We start from the raw sequence: 10,184 nt of genomic DNA, 5'->3' as shown, positions 1-10,184 counted from the left end.
CGGCCTCCCAAAGTGCTGGGATTACAGGCTTGAGCCACCGCGCCCGGCCCAAGACTTTCTTTAAATGGCTTTCCTGGAAGCTACACTAGGAAGTTCCATTTGCATGTCATGGGGATCAACTCATGTGACTCAGTTCTGAACAAACAGACACACGGAGTGTCTAGCTTCAAACATGTGCTAGCTTCAAACCCCATGTGGGTCGCCTTCAGTGTGGGGGAGCTTGTTCCTGTCTGGCCTCAGCCAGAAGCCCCATGTAAATCACGAGTCCCCACCCAGGGTGGTTTATAGGAGAGATTTATTTGAAGAAATATTACAACATATAAAAACTACATAAAGTCTTAATTTCCACTCATACAGTGGTAGATTTGATATAATGCATAATAAAAAACTTTTAAAATCCAGAATGCACAAAGTACTGCACAATTTGATCACTAAATCATTAGTTGATAAGCGAACCTCACACAACAGCTTCATGTCAGCCAAGGCCACAAACACCATGTACCACACATGTGAATGGACAGATTGACATGTTAAAAACACAACATCAGTGCATGTTGGGGATTCCTGGTGCCAGAAACAGGGGTGACGGGAGGGCAGAACTAGTCCTTAGCAGCTTCCTCCTCCTTTATTTTAGCTGAAGGGAAATAAAAGGAAAAGTCACTCTCGGGAACACGCACGGTATCACGCCACATGACAGGGGAGTAACAGACATGGACCATCAGGAAATGTTAACGTACTGATGTAACAGCGGACCCAATAAGCGGCAGAGTGCTAAGGGAACATTCATGGAGACTGAACACTCCTCAAACGGTCCCGGGGGTTCTAGACCCAGAGGCTCGAGTGAACAGCTGAGGCAGGTGCCTGCTAAGCCAGACTCACTGAACAGGAGTGAGGGAAATGGCCCCAGGGCCAGCCCAGCAGCCAACCTGACCAAAGGCCTGCTGTGTGCAGTGCGCCTGCTCTAAGCACTCGACACGTGCAACTCAATCCTCACAGCAGCCCCTTCAGAAAGATGGGTGACCCACACGAGTCCCAGAGCCCAGAGCGGTGGCTGGCAGCTGCCCCTGCATGTACCCCCAGAGGGCGGTCAGGCCCCAGAGGAAGCCCGGCCCACCCCACCATACCTGAGGCACTCTCTCGGGCTTTGGCCAACATACAGAGCTTGATCTCCAAGCCAATGGCTTTGGCCAGGGGCGGTGGCACAGCGTTGCCCACCTGTGGGAGGGGAGAAGGGCAATGCCTGATGTGGATGGCCAGGCCCGAGGCCCGGGGTCAGGTGTACTGCCAGCCCCTGCTCAGATACAGGACAACCTGGGCACTGCGCCCCTTGGGGAGGGGTTCTGGTCCTGCTCACATGGGCCCAAAGCCCTTCCAGCACAAGGTCCTCGGATCCTCCAACTGGCCCATCGTCCCACCCCACAGCCATAGTTCACTGGGCCTTTGAAGAGCTTCGGAAAGACCTGAGACAAAGACACATGGGGCTGGGCGCGGTGGCTCACGCCTGTAATCCCAGCACTTTGGGAAGCCAAGGCAGGTGGATTAGTTGAGGCCAGGAGTTCAAGACCAGCCTGGCCAATATGGCGAAACCTTGTCTACTAAAAGTACAAAAACTAGCCGGGCATGGTGGCACATGTCTGGAATCCCAGCTACTCGGGAGGCTGAGACAGCAGAATCGCTTGAACTCGGGAGGTGGAGGTTGCAGTGAGCAGAGATGATGTCACTGCACTCCAGCCTGGGCGACAGAGTGAGATTCTGTCTCAGGAAAAAAAAAAAAAAGACAAATGGGCTACCTAGACACGTTTCGCTCCCAGCTAAGAGTGGCTGCTTCCCTGGCTGGCGCGGAGGCTCACGCCTATAATCCCAGCACTTTGGGAGGCCGAGGCAGGCGGATCACCTGAGGTCAAGAGTTCAGGACCAGCCTGGCCAACATGGTGAAACCCCGTCTCTACTAAAAATACAAAAATTAGCCGGGTGTGTTGGCGCACAACTGTAATCCCAGCTACTTGGGAGTCTGAGGCAGGAGAATCACTTGAAACCAGGGGGGTGTAGGTTGTGGTGAGCTGAGATTGCGCCACTTCACTCCAGCGTGGGCGAAAGAGCAAAGCATCTTAAAAAAATAATTGGCTGCTTCCTGAGGACCAGATTCGGCGGGAGGGGCGAAGCGTGGTTTCCACAAGAACCCTGGACACTGGTTTTTAAGCTATGCACGTGCCCTGTGTTGATGAAAATACACTTAACTAAGATTAACTCATAGACTAACTCGTTAAGTCAGCCTGACACCTGAGAAGCAGGTAGGAATTAAGGTGCTAGTTCATTTGAACCTACAGCGAGTGAGCTGTCGCCACCGTGGGTTTTAGCCTGCTCCCTTAGTGTGACGGACTGTCCTTCTGGCTCAATCTCTGACTCAAAGACAAACAGTAAGGAACCAGCGTAGGGATACAGCCTGACTCGGATGTCTCAGCCCCGTCCCTCCTGTGGGCCATCGTCCTACTGCGAGTGCTGGGGCTACCCGGCAGCCAGCAGGTGTCAGAAGTGACTGTGCTGGCCCCAGTCCCACCCAGTGACAGGCACAGAAGCCTCCTTCCCGTCCAGACCCAGTGGGTGCCGCCCCGCTGACCTGCCGGTGCTTGTCCAGGATGTTGCCGAAGAGCCGGTAGGTGTCGGGGAAGCCCTGGGAGCGGGCGCACTCCCGCACGCTCACCACACGGTGCTGCTCGGGGTGGAGCACGCGGCCCTGGGGCAAGAGGCGCAGCAGGTGAGGGTAGTGGGCACTCAGGCCAGGTCACCGTGGGGGACAGGGAGGGAAATGGCAACCTGGCAGCGTCCGGCTATGGCCTTGGCCTACGAGCCCGTCCCATGGACACGGAGGGGGCAGGAGGCAGAGGAGGCCAGGTGCCTGGGGTCCTGGGGTGCTGTCCTCCAATTGGCTAAGCCCACACCTCCACCCAGTTGGGCCTCCAAGTACAGGGCCTGACTCAGGCCCTTGGACACCCCCTCCCCACCTACCTGCTTGCCCATGGGTTCGGGGTTGGTGACGGTTGTGCTGAAGAAGCCGTCCCACTCGAGCCTTCCATAGAGGCCAGCCCAGTGGTTGTGCCGGTTCCCAGTGTGGGGCAGGCACCAGGGGATGAGGGTGTTGAACTGCCTGGCTGCGGGGTCGCAGGCTTTGCCGGCTGGAAGAGAGGACAGTGATGAGGCTGCAGTTACGGGATGGGGTATAGGCTTTGGACGGGGGACAGTGGCTCTTAGAGCTCTGGGAGGCAGAGATGGTACCTCCTGTGCAAGGGGACCCCTGGGGTGGAGCAGCCAATAATCCTCGTTCTCTGGGCACTGTTTTTGTTATTATTACTATATATTTTTTTTGAGACAGAGTCTGGCTCTGTTGCCCAGGCTGGAGTGCAATGGCATGATCTTGGCTCACTGCAACCTCTGCCTATGGGGTTCAAGCGATTCTTCTGCCTCAGCCTCCCAAATAGCTGCGATTACAGGCGTGTGATACCACGCCCAGCTAATTTGTGTAATTTTAGTCAAGACAGGGTTTCACCATGTTGGGCCAGGCTGATCTCGAGCTCCTGACCTCAAGTGATCTGCCTGCCTCGGCCTCCCGAAGTGCTGGGATTACAGAGATTGAGCCACTGTGCCTGACCTGTTTCATTTATTTTATTATTTTATTTCATTCATTCATTCACTCATTCATTCATTCACTCATTCATTCTTTTTAGAGACAGGGTCTCACTCTCTCCCCCAGGCTGGAGTGCAAAGGCACAATCACAGCTCTCTACAGCCTCAACCTCCCAGGCTCAAGTGATCCTCCCGCCTTAAAGTGCTTCCCAAAGTGCTGATATTACAGGTGTGGCCACCAACCCAGCCTGCTTTTACTACTTAACATGGTCAGCAGCTACCTTCTCTGGGACACCCAGGCTTGGTGTATCTGTGCCCTGCCCTGGCCTCCAGGTTCACAGGTCAAAGCCCCAGGGCTCTGCCTTCTTCCCCCTCAGCCCATCGGGAACCACGACCTACAGGCCCCACCTTCCACGCAGGAGCAGACCCCACGGAGGGCCCCAGAGCTGCTGCGGCCATTCTTCCTGTCATGGTGGGTATACCGCAGCTTCCTGGCCATGGTGCCGTCCGAGAGGCGCACCTCGATGTTCGGCAGATCGCGCCAGTCTGAGCCGGGGGCCAAGGGGATGTGCCGCATGCGGGCAGCCACCAATGCACTCATGTCCTGAAAGAGTGTGGGGGACCCAGCTGTCACCTTGTATAAGCAGCATCTGAGCATCCATGGTGGGCTGGGTGCTGGGAACACCATGGTGACCAGGAAGCCCCCTGGAGCTCACGCCCATCGGGAAAGAGACAGTTGGGGATGTTGCACTTGGCTCAAGGCCATGGCAGAGACCTGAGGCAGCGCAGGGGTAGAACAGCGTGGGAATCTAAGCTGAGTCTTTAGGGTGGAGGAAGGGGAGTGGTGCCAGGGGATGGTGAAAGGGCTGGTCTTGGCATCCTGGGAAAACATGCAGGAAGAGGCAGCGAGGGGGGAAGGCAGTGGTGGGTGGGCAGTGGCTTGACACCATTCCAGACCGAGTCTGAGTCCAGGAGTGCGGGAGCTCTGACACTTCCCATGACCGTGGGAGAGAGGCCAGGGGTCACGCAAGGGCTGAGGACTCAGGAGGAGGAGCCTGGGATCAGATTCCATGTCCCCCTTGAGCCTTGGGCAGGCTCTGACTGTTCCCATGAGGCTGCTAGGCTGGGCCTCCAGGAGGAGCTGCTCTGTCGGGGTGCCGTTACCTTACAGATGTGGTCCCTGAGGATGGGCTGGTACTGTGCGCCCCGGAGCTGCCTCTGGAACCAGGACTGAGGCTCCCCGTTGTAGGAGATCTCCAGTGCTGAAGCTCCATTCCGCACTTCTGGCAGGTCGGACATTGTGTCTCGCACCGTGATGGTCCGGAAAGGACCTGAGCTCAACCTGGTTATATTGCTCACGAACTTCTTGTCGTCCACCACCACACTCAGCTGGCAGGCCCGGGGCGCAAACACGTGCAGCGGCTCCGGGAACAGGGGAAGTTTCTCTCCAGGGGCTGCGGCCAGGATGATGGCCCGCCTCCGCGTCTGGGCCACGCCGTACTGACCGGCCTGCAGCACGCGGAAGGTGCACTGATAGCCCATGCAGACCAGGCAGCGGAGGGTGAGCTTCAGGACCATGGAACGCTTGAAGGAGACAAAGTTCCTGACATTCTCCAGGAGGAAGAACCGGGGCCGGTAGTAGTCGCAGTAGCTGAGGAAGGAGACCACCAACGAGTTTTTGAACTTGGAGTAGGTGCGTGAGTTGAAGCGGTTCATGCCACTGAAGCCCTGGCAGGGCGGGCCACCGCCCAGCATCTCCACATCTCACTTCTGGGGCAGCCGCTGGCCGCGGGAGTTGGTGGTCTCCCTGGCCATGACCAGCTTCAGCAGTATGTTGCAGTCCTCTGTGAACACCGTGGAGCCGGGGTTGTTCAGTCGCAGAGCAGGAGGTCGACACCTCTGGGCATGCACACAGCAGCTGTCCCCTCGTCACAGGTGCCGCCCCCTGCCTGCTCACATGGCCTTCTCCAGAGGTCACAGCACACTGCCTGAGGTCACATGAGTGGCAGTGTGCCTGGATGTCATCTGGAAGAGGGGACGGGGTTATGGCGTGGACTTTGTGGATGACCATAGCCAAGCATGCGGCCAGCCGCTCTACATGCGCTATCTACTAGGGAAGCAGATGACGCAGGGTCAGAATTGGAGAAGGGGGGTGGCAGAGCACCGTGTGGCAGGATGGATGCCGTACCATCCTCTCCTCCCTAAACCTCACCAGGGAGCACTCACGGGCCCTATGAGCTACTGAGGCCCACTCGGCAGTGTGTGGAGGAGTGACCGGTGCCACCTACCTGGTTATATTGCTCACGAACTTCTTGTCGTCCACCACCACACTCAGCTGGCAGGCCCGGGGCGCAAACACGTGCAGCGGCTCCGGGAACAGGGGAAGTTTCTCTCCAGGGGCTGCGGCCAGGATGATGGCCCGCCTCCGCGTCTGGGCTACGCCGTACTGACCGGCCTGTGGCGGAGAAGGACGGACACCCCCACCATCAGTGGGACACTCCCAACTGGACTGGCCAGACCCAGGCCTGGGGTCAGCAGCCTGACTCGGGAGCGGCTGGCCGATGCGGAGGGCACTTGCAGAATCCCCAGTCACCCCAGCAGGTATGCTCCTGGTCAGAGGAGGTTGGAGCAGATAAAGAACAAAAGCAGCTGAGCCCAGGGGACAACTACTGGGGAAGGTGGGAGCGAACCTTGCGGGCAAGTCCAGCCAGCTCTGAAAGCACTGCAAGGGCCCCGAGGTCTTAGCACTCGGGGAAAACAACATTGGAGACCAGGAGCCCTGCCACTTCCCTAATGGCTGTGGTTACAAGGACAGAGAATGTGGCTGTGACAAGTCTTGCCTGCTGAGCCTGAGTCACCCTGAGGCTGAACTAGGAGACCAGGTAGCCAAGTGCTTGCCCACTTAGGCAGACATCCTGTGCTAGCATCTGAATAGCTGCTTCATTTTTAGTTATACCCTCAATTGCTGAGCTGATACAGAGGATGGGGGATGCTTTTCAGATAAGGCCTGGGCCCCACAGACCATGTCCACCCCTGTCCCTGCAGACACAGCCACCTGGAGTGCAACCCTCGGCCATCTGTCGGGGTTTGTATGTGCAGTTACCCAGAGCAAAACTGTCTTTTAAACCGATCGAACAGCAGCTGCCTACACATGTCTCTGCACACCTCACTTCCCCTCCCTCATGCAGACTCAACCGCTCCGCGGTGCTCCGTGGTGGGCTGCTCACCCTTCCCCATCGAGGGAAAGGAACCGGGAGCTACCTGGTGAGAAGCCCCTGGTAGCCAGCCCTCCCTGGCATGTTCGAGAACACAGCTCAAGAGATGCTAGAGGTGGACTTGCTGGGGGCCGGCTGAGCATGCATCTCCCCTGACCCCTCCGGTGGGACAGAGCACCACGCCAGCCTTTGCCACCTGGATGGCAGGCCTGTGCCATTGAACCCTGCTTTCAGTAAGGGACGGTTGGCTGCTGGCCGGGTCATGTGCTGGCCACATCCATCTGCCCGCCCCGGCCCCGGGGCCCACCTGCAGCACGCCGAAGGTGCACTGATAGCCCATGCGGACCAGGCAGCGGAGGGTGAGCTTCAGGACCATGGAACGCTTGAAGGAGACAAAGTTCCTGACATTCTCCAGGAGGAAGAACCGGGGCCGGTAGTAGTCGCAGTAGCTGTAGGGGCAGGAGAGACTGCAGGAGTCACCTCCACAGACAGAGGGGAGGAACGACCCACTGTGCCGGAAGCCCCTTGTGAATGTTATCAAAGTCTCTCCCTACTGAAAGCTGAGCTGTGAGTTTCCAGGGGGCAGAAGCCTCAGTGCAGGGTGAAAATGACCACTGCTGACACGCGGCACAGCCCCGGGCCATCTGTCAACACTGGGGGGCTTCTACCTGTTTACCTGAGGAAGGAGACCACCAACGAGTTTTTGAACTTGGAGTAGGTGCGTGAGTTGAAGCGGTTCATGCCACTGAAGCCCTGGCAGGGCGGGCCACCACACAGCATCTCCACATCTCCCTTCTGGGGCAGCCGCTGGCCGCGGGAGTTGGTGGTCTCCCCGGCCATGACCAGCTTCAGCAGTATGTTGCAGTCCTCTGTGAACACCGTGGAGCCGGGGTTGTTCAGTCGGAACGCCTGGGCCGCGGGGTCCCACATCTCGATGGCCCACAGCGTGTCAGAGATGCCTGGCGGATCAAGGTCGAAGCCATGCTTTCAACTCTCCAGAAGGAGATTTTTTTTTTTTTTGAGACGGAATCTCGCTCTGTCACCCAGGCTGGAGTGCAGTGGCGTGATCTCGGCTCACTGCAAGCCTCCCAGGTTCAAGTGATTCTCCCACCTCAGCCTCCCGAGAAGCTGGGACACTGCAGGTGCCCGCCACCACGCCCGGCTAATTTTTGTATTCTTATTAGAGACAGGGTTTCACCATGTTGGTCAGGATGATCTCGAACTCCTGACCTCGTGATCCTCCCACCTTGGCCTCCCAAAGTGCTGGGATTACAGGCGTGCGCCACTGTGCCTGGCCTTGGAAGGAGATTGAGTCAGGAAGGTGACCAGGGTCGGAAGTCGTTGCAGGTAGCACCTGCCCAGTCTGGGCTCACCAAGTGTTCAGAGATGGAGCCTACGGGCACTCACCTGCTTGGTGGAATCCCTCCGACAACCCCCCGCAGCCAGAAAACACGTCCAGGGTCCGCAGCTTGGGCAGCTTGATCTCCATCTCTGGCTCGCTAGGCTCACAGGCTTGGGACTTGGGCTTGCCCTTCCCTGGTGGGGAGAGGCCAGAGGCTAAACCTGATCCTCAGAGTCCAAGCCCCACCTTGCTCTCAAGCACCTTGTTAATTCAGGCAGTCTCGCTGTCCCAGAGTCGGTAACACCAGAGGTGGTTTTACACTGAGGGATTCACAGGCAGCCTCCAAGTTACAGAAGAATGACTTGAAAAGAAACTCATACAATGACGTACCTTTTCCCTTGCCCTTCCCTTTGTTTCCAGGGCTACGGGCATGGTTGGGAGGATCTTCAAAGCTTTTACTCTTCGCATTATAGGCCTGAAAAGGAGAGAACTGCAATCGTTTGGGAGAGAAGCGCACTGGTCCCCTCTCTAACACAGACTAGTAAGAAGGCAATTTCATAGCCACTTAATTTCTCCCTCAGTGGGGCATGGTCAGTTAGCCACCAATAAGAGTAGTGTGACTTTGCCACAATGGAAACTTAAAACAATCCATCTTATTAATACTAACATTTGATCTGGCTGACACTGAAATGCCTATTGGAGTGCACTTGGGAATACTCATTCTAGAACAGGAAAAAGTGCTATACAGAATCTGCTGTCCAATTGAGCTATCCTCAATAATCCCAACCCTGGGAAAACGTGGATGTATCGTTTTAAGATAACAACAAGGAAAGGCTAAGCCCCAACAATTTACAAGCCATGAGCTTGATCAGCTGACTAGTGGGCCCTCTCCATAACCAGGGCCACCTGCACGGGCATGTGGGCTGGGCCTGGACGTGGGCGCCTGGACCAAGGGACCCAGGAGCAGGGGTACCTTCTCCAACTCATACTAAGACACCAGTCAGGCTGGTGGAGGCTGCCTCACGGTCCTCAACATTCAGTTGCACCAAGACACTAAAACGTTATGTTCTCTAATGACGTGCTTTTTAAAAACCAGGAGTGTTAAACTCCGGAACTACTTGAATCTCATACAACTTGTGCTCCGGAGAACCCTGCCCAGACCCCCGTAAAGCTCCTGCAGAACAGCTTCACGTCAGCCAACCACCCACTTCTTACAAAAGCTGAAACCCTGCAGCCAAGCCGCCTTGTGCATAACCCGACATCAGACTCCTTCTGGACAACTTTGACCCCGAAGCCTTCCCTCTAGCAAGCAGGGGCACCACCTCGAGGAAGTAGAAGCGGTTGGGGCCGCCCATGGAGTACACCTGGACGCACTCAGGCAGGTCCTCCCCATACTCCACGGTGCAGCGGCCCTGCACGGCCTTGAAGTCCACCACAGCCTCCTCGTCGCTCCAGTAGAGCAGGTTGATGTCTGCGTGGTAGCTCGCCGGGGTGGACTTGTGGGTGTTCTCAGGCCTGCGAGCGGGAGAGGCCTCGTTAGGAGCTCTCCTTTGTGGTGAGCTTATGCCGAATTAAACAGCACCATGTTCCTAGGGTGCTCAGGGAACTGCTGGGTAAAGACCCCCTCCCGGTAGGCAACCACCAGGTAAAGACACCCCCAGTTAGGGAGACCAGGTAAAGATCCCCCGAGTTAGGGAACCGCAGGGTAAGGAACCCCTGCCAGTTAGGGAACCGCAGGGTAAAGATATCCCCTCCCCACACTGGGGAACTGCAAGGTAGACTCCCCCCATTTAGGGAACCACAGGGTAAAGACCCACCCCTAGTTAGGGAACCACAGGGTAAAGACCCCCCCCCAGTTAGGGAACCACAGGGTAAAGACCCACCCCCCAGTTAGGGAACCACAGGGTAAAGACCCACCCCCCAGTTAGGGAACCACAGGGTAAAGACCCCCCCACCCCCAGTTAGGGAACCGCAGGGTAAAGACCCCCCCACCCCCAGTTAGGGAA

The 10,184-nt window shown here is 56.9% G+C and overlaps 1 protein-coding gene across 1 annotated transcript in view; it reads right to left on the bottom strand.

Moving 5' to 3' along the window:
• Nucleotides 1–277: 277 nt before the first annotated feature.
• DNMT1 (DNA methyltransferase 1) overlaps nt 278–10,184 on the bottom strand; it is a 67,055-nt gene continuing 57,148 nt past the window's right edge. The window contains 11 exon segments of the mRNA XM_017880030.1: nt 278–634; nt 1,125–1,215; nt 2,618–2,734; nt 3,007–3,173; nt 4,030–4,225; nt 4,786–5,130; nt 7,144–7,285; nt 7,513–7,795; nt 8,244–8,372; nt 8,569–8,653; nt 9,501–9,693. Coding sequence (XP_017735519.1) covers nt 600–634; nt 1,125–1,215; nt 2,618–2,734; nt 3,007–3,173; nt 4,030–4,225; nt 4,786–5,130; nt 7,144–7,285; nt 7,513–7,795; nt 8,244–8,372; nt 8,569–8,653; nt 9,501–9,693 — 1,783 coding nt within the window. The 3' untranslated portion in view covers nt 278–599.

Source organism: Rhinopithecus bieti, unplaced genomic scaffold (genome assembly GCF_001698545.2).
Source record: "Rhinopithecus bieti isolate Rb0 unplaced genomic scaffold, ASM169854v2 scaffold_10589, whole genome shotgun sequence".
NCBI lineage: Eukaryota > Metazoa > Chordata > Mammalia > Primates > Cercopithecidae > Rhinopithecus > Rhinopithecus bieti.
Note: the sequence above shows the minus strand (reverse complement) of the source record. Positions and strands in the feature narration are given on the sequence as shown.